At 48.6% G+C, this 14774-nt stretch overlaps 1 protein-coding gene across 6 annotated transcripts in view; it reads right to left on the bottom strand.

Annotated features, from left to right (window-relative positions):
• The window catches only part of LOC142905328 (uncharacterized), a 34813-nt gene that overhangs the window by 11127 nt on the left and 8912 nt on the right, over window positions 1–14774 (bottom strand). For 3 of the 6 annotated variants that reach the window (XM_076062169.1, XM_076062168.1, XM_076062170.1), the window contains exons 1-4: window positions 12473–13348; window positions 10924–11003; window positions 3467–3631; window positions 275–342 (exon numbers count right to left, since the gene is read on the bottom strand). In XM_076062169.1, the coding sequence (XP_075918284.1) occupies window positions 275–342; window positions 3467–3631; window positions 10924–11003; window positions 12473–13316 (1157 nt within the window). In that variant the 5' untranslated portion in view covers window positions 13317–13348. Of the gene's footprint in view, window positions 1–274; window positions 343–3466; window positions 3632–10923; window positions 11004–12472; window positions 13354–14774 lie in introns of those variants that run through there. The other 3 variants (XM_076062171.1, XM_076062173.1, XM_076062172.1) reach the window with 2 other exon arrangements.

Below are 14774 nucleotides of genomic sequence, written 5' to 3'. Positions count from 1 at the left end.
ACTCCGCAGCTCAAATCCAATAATTAGTTTTATACATTTGTGGTGCCCATTGGAAAACACAAACACACTGAGATATCTCAGAATGTTGAAGTCAGCAACCCCCCCAAAGTCAAAATCCTGGCTCCTCGCCCCTGAGTCCACCGGACATCTCTGAAATCTACCGGACATTTGTTACAAAAAAAAGAGCTTCATTGCTCTTCGGGTTTCTCCAGTAAGTTTAGGAACCTAAACAGAGGACAAAGATGAAATTCGAGGGAAATGAATAACTTCTTACTTCTCCATTAAATCTCCTTTGATGTCAATCACGTCTTGAAGTTGCGCGCTGAGGTTAACATTTTCAAGCTGAAAGGAAACACGACACACACACTTCGCTGAGGTGACGCATACCGCTTCAACACAGTTGTCTGATAATTGTTATCTGACACACAGCACTGATAATGACGTTCGGGTTTCATAAAGCATCGTCAATCATGCAGACAAAGCGATCGCTGAGGAACCACAGACACGAATCTTATTGCTGTCCAGTTGAAGCTACAAACAGATTAGAAGTACCTTTAAATTATTGTCTTGGCAAACCAAGTGTTTCTCTATTTTAGTTAACAATGACGAATGATGAGTGGACACAATTACCAATCATAATGATGACTATGGGGAATCCACAAAAACAACCTAATCGTGATTATAACCAGACGAAATTAATGAGTCTGAAACAATATGCAAATGTAGCAACGTTATTTGAGATGCCACTGCATCTCCCATTGAGCATGGTTGGCTACGTACGGTGTGAAAGAAGTTCAACATACACACACGTAGCACGGTTGGCTACGTACTGTGTGAAAGATGTTCAACATACACACACATAGCATGGTTGGCTACGTACGGTGTGAAAGAAGTTCAACAAACACACACACAGCACGGTTGGCTACGTACGGTGTGAAAGATGTTCCACATACACACACGTAGCACGGTTGGCTACGTACGGTGTGAAAGATGTTCAACATACACACACACATAGCACGGTTGGCTACGTACGGTGTGAAAGAAGTTCAACATACACACACGTAGCACGGTTGGCTACGTACGGTGTGAAAGAAGTTCAACATACACACACATAGCACAGGTGGCTACGTACGGTGTGAAAGAAGTTCAACAAACACACACATAGCACGGTTGGCTACGTACGGTGTGAAAGAAGTTCAACATACACACACACGTAGCACGGTTGGCTACGTACGGTGTGAAAGAAGTTCAACATACACACACGTAGCACGGTTGGCTACGTACGGTGTGAAAGATGTTCAACATACACACACATAGCACGGTTGGCTACGTACGGTGTGAAAGAAGTTCAACATACACACACACACATAGCACGGTTGGCTACGTACGGTGTGAAAGAAGTTCAACATACACACACATAGCACGGTTGGCTACGTACGGTGTGAAAGATGTTCAACATACACACACGTAGCACGGTTGGCTACGTACGGTGTGAAAGAAGTTCAACATACACACACGTAGCATGGTTGGCTACGCACGGTGTGAAAGATGTTCAACATACACACACGTAGCACGGTTGGCTACGTACGGTGTGAAAGATGTTCAATATACACACACAGCACGGTTGGCTACGTACGGTGTGAAAGAAGTTCAACATACACACAGTGCACTGAGGAAAACCAAACCTGATCATTGGCTACGTGTCTACGTCAAAAGATTGATGAAGTTTACCGATTAGCTGACAATAAATGTTTGGGTTTGGAGAAATGAGGAGCCACTCACACCAACATTGAATGAAAGCGTTTCACTGCTTTAGTCGACAAGACTAAGAGATTTATTTTTGGTTCTTTCGGTAAAGTCACCACGTAGAAGGGAAACAATAAAGTAATAAAAATATAAAACAATATAATTCTCACGACGTTTCGACGGCAACACAAGCAATCATCGTCAGGTGTGAAAACCACAGCAAGAAAATTTTAAAAAAGTGGCGGTGACATTTTTTTCTTGCGGTGGTTTTCACACCTGATGATGATCGCTTGCGTTGCAGTCAAAACGTCGTGAGAATTTTATTGTTTTAAATTTTTATTATTTTATTTTTTCCCTTCTACGTGGCGACTTTACCGAAAGAATCAAGAAGAAGACGAAGAAGAGATTTGAAGTTTACGTCACTGCAGGAATCCATAATCTTTGGTTCATTCGGTAAACTCACCACCACGTAGAAGGGAAACAATAAAATAATAAAAAATATCAAACAATAAAAGTCTCACGACGTTTCGACTGCAACACAAGCAATCATCATCAGGTGTGAAAACCACAGCAAGAATTTTTTTTTAAAGAGCGGCGGTGAAAATTGTTTTCTTGCTGTGGTTTTCACACCTGACGATGATCGCTTGCGTTGCAGTCGAAACGTCATGATAATTTGATCGTTTTAAATTTTTATTATTTTATTGATTCCCTTCTACGTGGCGGTGACTTTACCGAAAGAACCAAGAATATGAATCCCTGCAGTCACGAAATATTTAAATAAAAATTTAATAAGACTAAGAGATTTGAAGTTTTTCGTCACCGCAGGAATCCACAGTCTTTGCTTTCATTCAAGTAAAGTCGCGTAGCGCGTATAAAAATACAACACAAAATAATAAATCAAATCACGACGTTTCCATCGCGACACCACAGGCGGCGGTCGTCCTCAGGCGAAAATAAAAATTAAACCTCTTGCTGCTGCTGCTGTTGTTGTTGTTGTTGTGACAGGACTCTCTCGCTGGTTCAGCAGTTCCACTGCAGGGATTACTTTTTTTACCGCCCTAGGACAAAGCGCTTGAGGTGTTGCGATCGAAACGTCGTGGACATTTTATCATCTTTATACCTACCACGTGACTTTACCGAAGTAACCAAAGATTAAAGGCCAAGAGAATGACCGCGCGCAATGCACAAATACTCCGCGGAAACTCGACAAGTCGTCGGCCCGCAAACCAACTCAGCCATTCGCTTGTTTCTCTAAATAGCAGTAACACTAAATCACTCATATTACGGGAATACAAACGCTTTATTTTTTTAAACGCAGCTACGAGGTTTTTTTTTAGGGGGGGCGCATTTAGACCCGAGGGTTAAGGTCGTTTTTCCTCACCTAATTTTTAAATATCACGAGTTTAATTTAATAATAATAATGACGTACATTGTAATTACTCTCCGGATCAGCCTGCATCACAACCCCGCGACCACCCGGAGGAGCATGGAGGACCACCGGTGGTACGGGGGAGGGAGGGAGGGTGACCACACTGTGAGAAGCACTGCTTTAGAGAAATAAGACCACTTACTGCTGCTGCTGTTGCCCACCTGTGTTACTCACAGCCCTGAGGACCACCCGGAGGAGCGTGGTGGACCACCGGTGATACCGGGGGTGAGTGACCACACTGAGAAGCACTGCTTTAGAGAAATGAGACCACTTACTGCTGCTGCTACCCACCTGTGTTTGTCGAGTTGATTTCTGCAGAGCGTCGGCCGTCTCCTGGGCCATTCTGACAGCTTCCTCCTTTTTGCTGAGCTCAGAGTGAACTCTGACCTTCCACATGTTCAACTTGTTCATTTCACAGCGCAAAGAATTGTACGTCCTTGACACGTGATCTTTATTCTGCGAAGAAAAAAAAACAACCAAACACAACACACGGCATGAGGAGCGTGTGTCAGCAGCTTCCCAAGCCGTAGTGTCGTGAACACATCAAGATTTTCCGCTGCCCGATGACCGATCATTCGCGATAAACGTTCTTGGGTTGGCTCGCGTAAGTGTGTGTCGTTACCCTCCACCACCCGACCCAGCCAGTGAGGTTTGTCACGTAAACAAAACGCGCCAGTGAATTACTACTTCGGCCCACCGGTGTGTCGGAGAGTAAATCCACAACATTTACACATTCATACTTTACGCGATATAACCCAAAAAACATTTATTATACGAATATAATTGGTCGTGAAAGCCTACGTGTTGAACTAATTATTATTACTCCATTTCAACCGAAAACTCGATCAAGTCATGTACAAGCACAAATACACGGTTTTTTTATTTTTTAAATTAACTTTCCCTTAAAACGTCTTTGCCAAGTGCTATGAACGTAAAAATGTTTAAGGCGCAGATCTGAAATTGTTTGATCGTAATCACTGCTGGCAAAAGGGCCTCCACTAGAGGGCGCTCAGTAGAGGCTGAACTCTTCCACGCTGTTCAAGACGTCTTGGAAGAGAAACCCTCACTAGGGGCTGAACTCTTCCACGCTGGGGAGACGTCTTGGTAGAGAAACCCTCACTAGGGGCTGAACTCTTCCACGCTGTTCAAGACGTCTTGGAAGAGAAACCCTCCCTAGGGGCTGAACTCTTCCACGCTGGGGAGACGTCTTGGTAGAGAAACCCTCACTAGGGGCTGAACTCTTCCACGCTGTTCAAGACGTCTTGGAAGAGAAACCCTCCCTAGGGGCTGAACTCTTCCACGCTGGGGAGACGTCTTGGTAGAGAAACCCTCACTAGGGGCTGAACTCTTCCACGCTGTTCAAGACGTCTTGGAAGTGAAACCCTCACTAGGGGCTGAACTCTTCCACGCTGTTCAAGACGTCTTGGTAGAGAAACCCTCACTAGGGGCTGAACTCTTCCACGCTGTTCAAGACGTATTGGAAGAGAAACCCTCACTAAGGGCTGAACTCTTCCACGCAGTTCAAGACGTCTTCGTAGAGAAACCCTCACTAGGGGCTGAACTCTTCCACGCTGTTCAAGACGTCTTAAAGGAAGAGAAACCCTCACTAGGGGCTGAACTCTTCCACGCTGGGGAGACGTCTTGGTAGAGAAACCCTCACTAGGGGCTGAACTCTTCCACGCTGGGGAGACGTCTTGGTAGAGAAACCCTCACTAGGGGCTGAACTCTTCCACGCTGTTCAAGACGTCTTGGAAGAGAAACCCTCCCTAGGGGCTGAACTCTTCCACGCTGGGGAGACGTCTTGGTAGAGAAACCCTCACTAGGAGCTGAACTCTTCCACGCTGTTCAAGACGTCTTGGAAGTGAAACCCTCACTAGGGGCTGAACTCTTCCACGCTGTTCAAGACGTCTTGGTAGAGAAACCCTCACTAGGGGCTGAACTCTTCCACGCTGTTCAAGACGTATTGGAAGAGAAACCCTCACTAAGGGCTGAACTCTTCCACGCAGTTCAAGACGTCTTCGTAGAGAAACCCTCACTAGGGGCTGAACTCTTCCACGCTGTTCAAGACGTCTTAAAGGAAGAGAAACCCTCACTAGGGGCTGAACTCTTCCACGCTGTTCAAGACGTCTTGGTTAGAGAAACCCTCACTAGGGGCTGAACTCTTCCATGCTGTTCAAGACGTCTTGGTAGAGAAACCCTCACTAGGGGCTGAACTCTTCCACGCTGTTCAAGACGTCTTGGAAGAGAAACCCTCACTAGGGGCTGAACTCTTCCACGCTGTTCAAGACGTCTTGGTAGAGAAACCCTCACTAGGGGCTGAACTCTTCCACGCTGGGGAGACGTCTTGGAAGAGAAACCCTCACTAGGGGCTGAACTCTTCCACGCTGTTCAAGACGTCTTGGAAGAGAAACCCTCACTAGGGGCTGAACTCTTCCACGCTGTTCAAGACGTCTTGGTAGAGGAACCCTCACTAGGGGCTGAACTCTTCCACGCTGTTCAAGACGTCTTGGTAGAGAAACCCTCACTAGGGGCTGAACTCTTCCACGCTGTTCAAGACGTCTTGGTAGAGAAACCCTCACTAGGGGCTGAACTCTTCCGCGCTGTTCAAGACGTCGTGGAAGAGAAACCCTCACTAAGGGCTAAACTCTTCCACGCTGTTCAAGACGTCTTGGAAGAGAAACCCTCACTAGGGGCTGAACTCTTCCACGCTGTTCAAGACGTCTTGGAAGAGAAACCCTCACTAGGGGCTGAACTCTTCCACGCTGTTCAAGACGTCTTGGTAGAGGAACCCTCACTAGGGGCTGAACTCTTCCACGCCGTTCAAGACGTCTTGGTAGAGAAACCCTCACTAGGGGCTGAACTCTTCCACGCTGTTCAAGACGTCTTGGAAGTGAAACCCTCACTAGGGGCTGAACTCTTCCACGCCGTTCAAGACGTCTTGGTAGAGGAACCCTCACTAGGGGCTGAACTCTTCCACGCTGTTCAAGACGTCTTGGTAGAGAAACCCTCACTAGGGGCTGAACTCTTCCACGCTGTTCAAGACATCTTGGAAGAGAAACCCTCACTAGGGGCTGAACTCTTCCACGCTGTTCAAGACGTCTTGGAAGAGAAACCCTCACTAGGGGCTGAACTCTTCCACGCTGTTCAAGACCTCTTGGTAGAGAAACCCTCACTAGGGGCTGAACTCTTCCACGCTGTTCAAGACGTCTTGGTAGAGGAACCCTCACTAGTGGCTGAACTCTTCCACGCTGTTCAAGACGTCTTGGTAGAGGAACCCTCACTAGGGGCTGAACTCTTCCACGCTGTTCAAGACGTCTTGGAAGAGAAACCCTCACTAGGGGCTGAACTCTTCCACGCTGTTCAAGATGTCTTGGTAGAGAAACCCTCACTAGAGACTGAACTCTTCCACGCTGTTCAAGATGTCTTGGTAGAGAAGCCCTCACTAGGGGCTGAACTCTTCCACGCTGTTCAAGACGTCTTGGAAGAGAAACCCTCACTAGGGGCTGAACTCTTCCACGCTGTTCAAGACGTCTTCGTAGAGAAACCCTCACTAGGGGCTGAACTCTTCCACGCTGTTCAAGACGTCTTGGAAGAGAAACCCTCACTAGGGGCTGAACTCTTCCACGCTGTTCAAGACGTCTTAAAGGAAGAGAAACCCTCACTAGGGGCTGAACTCTTCCACGCTGTTCAAGACGTCTTGGTAGAGGAACCCTCACTAGGGGCTGAACTCTTCCACGCCGTTCAAGACGTCTTGGTAGAGAAACCCTCACTAGGGGCTGAACTCTTCCACGCTGTTCAAGACGCCTTGGAAGTGAAACCCTCACTAGGGGCTGAACTCTTCCACGCCGTTCAAGACGTCTTGGTAGAGGAACCCTCACTAGGGGCTGAACTCTTCCACGCTGTTCAAGACGTCTTGGTAGAGAAACCTTCACTAGGGGCTGAACTCTTCCACGCTGTTCAAGACATCTTGGAAGAGAAACCCTCACTAGGGGCTGAACTCTTCCACGCTGTTCAAGACGTCTTGGAAGAGAAACCCTCACTAGGGGCTGAACTCTTCCACGCTGTTCAAGACGTCTTGGTAGAGAAACCCTCACTAGGGGCTGAACTCTTCCACGCTGTTCAAGACGTCTTGGTAGAGGAACCCTCACTAGGGGCTGAACTCTTCCACGCTGTTCAAGACGTCTTGGAAGAGAAACCCTCACTAGGGGCTGAACTCTTCCACGCTGTTCAAGATGTCTTGGTAGAGAAACCCTCACTAGGGGCTGAACTCTTCCACGCTGTTCAAGACGTCTTGGAAGAGAAACCCTCACTAGGGGCTGAACTCTTCCACGCTGTTCAAGACGTCTTAAAGGAAGAGAAACCCTCACTAGGGGCTGAACTCTTCCACGCTGTTCAAGACGTCTTGGTAGAGGAACCCTCACTAGGGGCTGAACTCTTCCACGCCGTTCAAGACGTCTTGGTAGAGAAACCCTCACTAGGGGCTGAACTCTTCCACGCCGTTCAAGACGTCTTGGTAGAGGAACCCTCACTAGGGGCTGAACTCTTCCACGCTGTTCAAGACGTCTTGGTAGAGAAACCCTCACTAGGGGATGAACTCTTCCACGCTGTTCAAGACATCTTGGAAGAGAAACCCTCACTAGGGGCTAAACTCTTCCACGCTGTTCAAGACGTCGTGGAAGAGAAACCCTCACTAAGGGCTAAACTCTTCCACGCTGTTCAAGACGTCTTGGAAGAGAAACCCTCACTAGGGGCTGAACTCTTCCACGCTGTTCAAGACGTCTTGGAAGAGAAACCCTCACTAGGGGCTGAACTCTTCCACGCTGTTCAAGACGTCTTGGTAGAGGAACCCTCACTAGGGGCTGAACTCTTCCACGCCGTTCAAGACGTCTTGGTAGAGAAACCCTCACTAGGGGCTGAACTCTTCCACGCTGTTCAAGACGTCTTGGAAGTGAAACCCTCACTAGGGGCTGAACTCTTCCACGCCGTTCAAGACGTCTTGGTAGAGGAACCCTCACTAGGGGCTGAACTCTTCCACGCTGTTCAAGACGTCTTGGTAGAGAAACCCTCACTAGGGGCTGAACTCTTCCACGCTGTTCAAGACATCTTGGAAGAGAAACCCTCACTAGGGGCTGAACTCTTCCACGCTGTTCAAGACGTCTTGGAAGAGAAACCCTCACTAGGGGCTGAACTCTTCCACGCTGTTCAAGACCTCTTGGTAGAGAAACCCTCACTAGGGGCTGAACTCTTCCACGCTGTTCAAGACGTCTTGGTAGAGGAACCCTCACTAGTGGCTGAACTCTTCCACGCTGTTCAAGACGTCTTGGTAGAGGAACCCTCACTAGGGGCTGAACTCTTCCACGCTGTTCAAGACGTCTTGGAAGAGAAACCCTCACTAGGGGCTGAACTCTTCCACGCTGTTCAAGATGTCTTGGTAGAGAAACCCTCACTAGAGACTGAACTCTTCCACGCTGTTCAAGATGTCTTGGTAGAGAAGCCCTCACTAGGGGCTGAACTCTTCCACGCTGTTCAAGACGTCTTGGAAGAGAAACCTTCACTAGGGGCTGAACTCTTCCACGCTGTTCAAGACGTCTTCGTAGAGAAACCCTCACTAGGGGCTGAACTCTTCCACGCTGTTCAAGACGTCTTGGAAGAGAAACCCTCACTAGGGGCTGAACTCTTCCACGCTGTTCAAGACGTCTTAAAGGAAGAGAAACCCTCACTAGGGGCTGAACTCTTCCACGCTGTTCAAGACGTCTTGGTAGAGGAACCCTCACTAGGAGCTGAACTCTTCCACGCCGTTCAAGACGTCTTGGTAGAGAAACCCTCACTAGGGGCTGAACTCTTCCACGCTGTTCAAGACGCCTTGGAAGTGAAACCCTCACTAGGGGCTGAACTCTTCCACGCCGTTCAAGACGTCTTGGTAGAGGAACCCTCACTAGGGGCTGAACTCTTCCACGCTGTTCAAGACGTCTTGGTAGAGAAACCTTCACTAGGGGCTGAACTCTTCCACGCTGTTCAAGACATCTTGGAAGAGAAACCCTCACTAGGGGCTGAACTCTTCCACGCTGTTCAAGACGTCTTGGAAGAGAAACCCTCACTAGGGGCTGAACTCTTCCACGCTGTTCAAGACGTCTTGGTAGAGAAACCCTCACTAGGGGCTGAACTCTTCCACGCTGTTCAAGACGTCTTGGTAGAGGAACCCTCACTAGGGGCTGAACTCTTCCACGCTGTTCAAGACGTCTTGGAAGAGAAACCCTCACTAGGGGCTGAACTCTTCCACGCTGTTCAAGATGTCTTGGTAGAGAAACCCTCACTAGGGGCTGAACTCTTCCACGCTGTTCAAGACGTCTTGGAAGAGAAACCCTCACTAGGGGCTGAACTCTTCCACGCTGTTCAAGACGTCTTAAAGGAAGAGAAACCCTCACTAGGGGCTGAACTCTTCCACGCTGTTCAAGACGTCTTGGTAGAGGAACCCTCACTAGGGGCTGAACTCTTCCACGCCGTTCAAGACGTCTTGGTAGAGAAACCCTCACTAGGGGCTGAACTCTTCCACGCTGTTCAAGACGTCTTGGAAGTGAAACCCTCACTAGGGGCTGAACTCTTCCACGCCGTTCAAGACGTCTTGGTAGAGGAACCCTCACTAGGGGCTGAACTCTTCCACGCTGTTCAAGACGTCTTGGTAGAGAAACCCTCACTAGGGGATGAACTCTTCCACGCTGTTCAAGACATCTTGGAAGAGAAACCCTCACTAGGGGCTGAACTCTTCCACGCTGTTCAAGACGTCTTGGAAGAGAAACCCTCACTAGGGGCTGAACTCTTCCACGCTGTTCAAGACGTCTTGGAAGAGAAACCCTCACTAGGGGCTGAACTCTTCCACGCTGTTCAAGATGTCTTGGAAGAGAAACCCTCACTAGAGACTGAACTCTTCCACGCTGTTCAAGATGTCTTGGTAGAGAAGCCCTCACTAGGGGCTGAACTCTTCCACGCTGTTCAAGACGTCTTGGTAAAGACACCCTCACTAGGGGCTGAACTCTTCCACGCTGTTCAAGACGTCTTGGTAGAGAAACCCTCACTAGGGGCTGAACTCCTCCACGCTGGGGAGACGTCTTGGAAGTGATGGTAGTACCCACACTTTACCCCACCACATGCGGCCTGCCATTCAACTGCGGTGTACCAATATATACTGCAGAGTGGACAGAGGTGGGACATTGTAGACACGTGCCTATTAAACCTGGCACGCCTGGACATCACGACCTTGTGGACCGCAAGTGCAGCGTGCTGAACCATTGCGCACCGTGGCAGCAGCCCCAAGCTTCGTGAAACTAAATAAATTTACACTTGAAGCTTTCACGACTGCAGTGATTCACATTCTCGGTTCTTTCGGTAAAGTCACCGCCACGTAGAAAGGGAAACAATAAAATTATCACGACGTTTCGACTGCAACACAAGCAGCGATCATCGTCAGGTGTGAAAACCACAGCAAGAAAATTTGAAAAAAGTTTTTTTTAAACGTCAGTACCACGGAGAGCGATTTGGCAGCTTGTTCAGATGTTTGAAACGTCGCGAGAATTTTATTGTTTTATATTTTTATTATTGTATCGTTTCCCTTCTACGTGGTGACTTTACCGAAAGAACCGAGAATATGAAACTAGATGAATCGGTATTTTCTTAGAATGACCGTATTATTAATGTGAAATAACGATGCACATCTGTGGACACGTTTCAATGTGATCAGCGAGTCATCTTGCCTCTTGCCCATCAAGCGGCAGCGGCGGCGGCGGTGGCGTGCTCTGCCGAGGTTGATGCTGCTCAGTGATGTTTGCTTGAGCTGCGAACAAAAATTGCGCACAATTAAGTTAAAGTACATCCTAGATTTAAAGCTTTCGTGACTGCTAGGATCCATACTCTTTGGTTCTATTGGTTCTATTGGGTTTATTTTCACCTACGTGACTTTACCCAATAGAACCAAAGAGTATTAAAGTACATCGTTCATAATAGCACCGCACGAGATGTACATTGGTACACGTTGACACACGTATCGCTTTTTAGAACTTTCCAACTGAGGTTTAGTGCTCAGCTCAGTCGGGGTGTCTGTCGGCAATGAGAGGTTATGATGAGCATCATAAATATGAATAAATCTTCAGTAAAATTGCGTTCTGATATAAAGTGCTTGCCCTGTAGAAAAATCGGCGAACTGACCAAAAGTTTTTTCCCAAAAAAACTTTGGAGACAAAAGCCAGCATTAAAGGAACCCATCAACTAAACGAAACTAAACTTGTTATTTTACCACGTAAGAGCCCGCTCGGATACGTAGCTCTTGTTCAGAAGCGACCTGGCCACAGTTGATAAGCTCAACAAAGTGGTTCATCACCACGTGTCAATGTATATCAGCCGCATTACTCTTAAACGTCACGTTTTTCTAAATGCGCGGGGAAACAACGCAGGGCATGGAGCAACATCAACACCGCCGTGGGGAGAACGCGCAAACTTTCAAACGCACGGGCGTCAGGGGTCGGGATCGAACCCATGCCCCTCCTGCGTACCGGGCGAGGTAGTTAACATCTCCTAGCCACCGTGATGATGATGATGATGAGAGAGAGACACGCAAACTCCAAATACACAGCAACAGGCGTCAGGGTTGGGATCGAACCCACGACCCTCCTGCGTACCGGGCGAGGTAGTTAACATCTCCTAGCCACCGTGATGATGATGATGAGAGAGAGACACGCAAACTCCAAATACACAGCAACAGGCGTCAGGGGTCGGGATCGAACCCACGACCTCCTGCGTACCGGGCGAGGTAGTTAACGTCTCCTAGCCACCGTGATGATGATGATGAGAGACACGCAAACTCCAAATACACAGCAACAGGCGTCAGGGGTCGGGATCGAACCCACGACCCTCCTGCGTACCAGGCGAGGTAGTTAACGTCTCCTAGCCAACGCGGTCCACCTGCCCTAGGCACGCACACCTAGGCCGAGCCGCTTTTCATCGCGGCGTGACGGACGTACCGCCTCTTGCGTTCCTGGGGCAAGCGCTGCCTAACCATCGTTATCGTCAATGACTAAGCAGAGCACCGCACCGTACTTCTGACGTCAAACGCCGGTTGAAAAGCGCAAGCGGAATTCGTGCTCGGCGATCAATGTGGACATCGGAGGATTGAGATCGTTTTAAGTAAAATAAGCGGCGCGATTGGTTTACAGATTGGAGCCAGGCGATACACGGGGCCATGATCTACAGCTGAAAGGAATACCTTGACCTTGGCGGTGTCACTTGACCATGACCAAGTTGACTGACCTTGCAATAGCATCCTCTGTGCTTGACCTTGTTGAACCTGTCCAGTTTCACCACGACCCACTTGACCTTGTCCAAGTTGACCCCAAGCGTGACCCAATGGCTCCTGGACTTGGCCCAGTGGACAATGAGATTGCCTTGGCTGACTCAGGCCCTGATTAGGTTGACCTCGGCCTTGCCCCAGCAGACCATGGGCGTGCCCTGACAGTCCCTGGCCCTGCTCGGGTTGACGCTGACCCTGTTTTGGCTGAGTCTGACCTCGGCCCAATTGGGGTTTTTTTTTCCCGTCGTGATATTGGCTCTGCCCTGGCTGATTGTGGCCTTGAATTGCCACTCCGTCGCCTTCCCCCGGCTGACCCTGCCCTTTATTACCCCAACCTTGAGTCGATGGCCCCTGCCCTGGCTGATTGTGGCCTTGAATTGCCACTCCGTCGCATTCCCCCGGCTGACCCTGCCCTTTATTACCCCAACCTTGAATCGAAGGCCCCTGCCCTGGCTGATTGTGGCCTTGAATTGCCACTCCGTCGCCTTCCCCCGGCTGACCCTGCCCTTTATTACCCCAACCTTGAACCGATGGCCCCTGGATTTGCCCACCAGATTGACCTTCACCTTGTCCCATCTGACACCACCCGTGACCCAACATCACCTGGAATGGCCCCGTTTGACCGCGACCTTGCCCTAGCTGACTCTGGCCACGGCTCGATGGCTCCCGGACCTGCCTAGATTGACGGTGACCTCGTTCATTCTCTGAAACACTGCCCAAGATGCACCGTATTTTGAAGTCGGGGAGCGTGGAAAAACTGCTGCCCAAATTTCGGCTGAAGGTTTCATTGTCGTTCCCCTCCATGTTGTATTCTTTGCACACTCCTCCGATAGCCGTCTTCCTGCATGACGCACAGACACCGTGTACGTGCACGCAAGAAAAAAAAACAAATGTGGAATTTATTAAGACAGCGCCACTGCTGCAGAGCAATCCAGATGGCACCAGCGAGATCTCTCGGCAAAGCAACTTACAAGTTTAAATGGGAATCATTTTTTTTTTAATTGCCACCGCCCGTCTGTTAACGCTGTAGCGTTAATGGAGGTGGGGGCAAACAGCGTTGTTGCTGCAATTTTTACATTTTTCAAAAATACGAATGCAACAAGTTTCCCAATACGTCAATCGGTAATTGTATTTTCATGGTGTTACTGTATTGATTTTGTGCTTTGCTGCACTGACAATGAGAATCTAGATTCATTTGTCGATTTAAAGCTTTCGTGACTGCAAGGATTCATCTTCTTTGGTTCTTTCGGTAAAGTCACCATCACATAGAAAGAGAATAAAATAATAAATTGATAAAATAAAATAACACAATAAAATTCTCACGACGTTTCGGCCACAACACAAGTGGCCTTCATCAGATGAAGGGACGAGACTGTCTAGAGGACAGCGCTGGAGCGAGCGCTGTCCCTTCACCTGATGAAGGCCACTTGTGTTGTGGCCGAAACGTCGTGAGAATTTTATCGTGTTATTTTATTTTATTAATTTATTATTTTATTCTCATTCTACGTGGTGGTGACTTTACCGAAAGAACCAAAGAAGATGAATCTAGCTTAACATCAAAGTTCTTCAAATGGAGTTCCCTCAACGTAAGGCCTACCCCGTGCTCCTGATCATTGTGACCACACAATGCTATAATTAGCTGACACGTGCCTATTGATCCAAGAGCCACATCGAGTGAATTTTTTTTTCTTAAGTGTCCTGCATTTAGTTTTTATTTTATTTTAAGATGTAATAACAGTTGTGCTTATTATTGTTATTATACACGTGTGGGAGGAAATCGCAGCACCGGGAGAAAACTCCACGTGGCGTGCGAGGGGGAAACACTCAAACCCCCCCCAAAGAGATGGAAAGTGATGGCGATTTGAATACTTGCTGCCACTGCCTTTACCTGGCGTGCCCAGGGTATGGCCATCCCCTCGACGCCCACGGGAATAGAATTTCACAACATGTTGACATGTTTACACCAAACAATAACACAAAGATCCCACACCGTGTAGCCTGTAACAGGCTGTAGGGGCAAGTGCTGTTAGCGAGCAGCAGCTATGAAGGCTACCGGCACTGTGGCACACGAGGGGGGTGGGTGGCCAGCACCACGCCCGGCCGCCTTTGTCTCCCCAGTGCTAGCGATGTTTTACTACTACACACCGCTACACCAGCTACTCATTTGAGGCTGAGTCGACCTAGGGGAGTCCCAGAACCGGTTGAGATAATCATCGCCGGCGGTGTTGGAAGGCCCGAAGTGAATCACTCAACAACAACAAC

The sequence above is a fragment of the Petromyzon marinus genome, unplaced genomic scaffold, assembly GCF_048934315.1.
Source record: "Petromyzon marinus isolate PM22_M1 ecotype Great Lakes invasive population unplaced genomic scaffold, UKy_Petmar_22M1.pri1.0 PM_G_Scaffold_53, whole genome shotgun sequence".
Lineage (NCBI taxonomy): Eukaryota > Metazoa > Chordata > Hyperoartia > Petromyzontiformes > Petromyzontidae > Petromyzon > Petromyzon marinus.
Note: the sequence above shows the minus strand (reverse complement) of the source record. Positions and strands in the feature narration are given on the sequence as shown.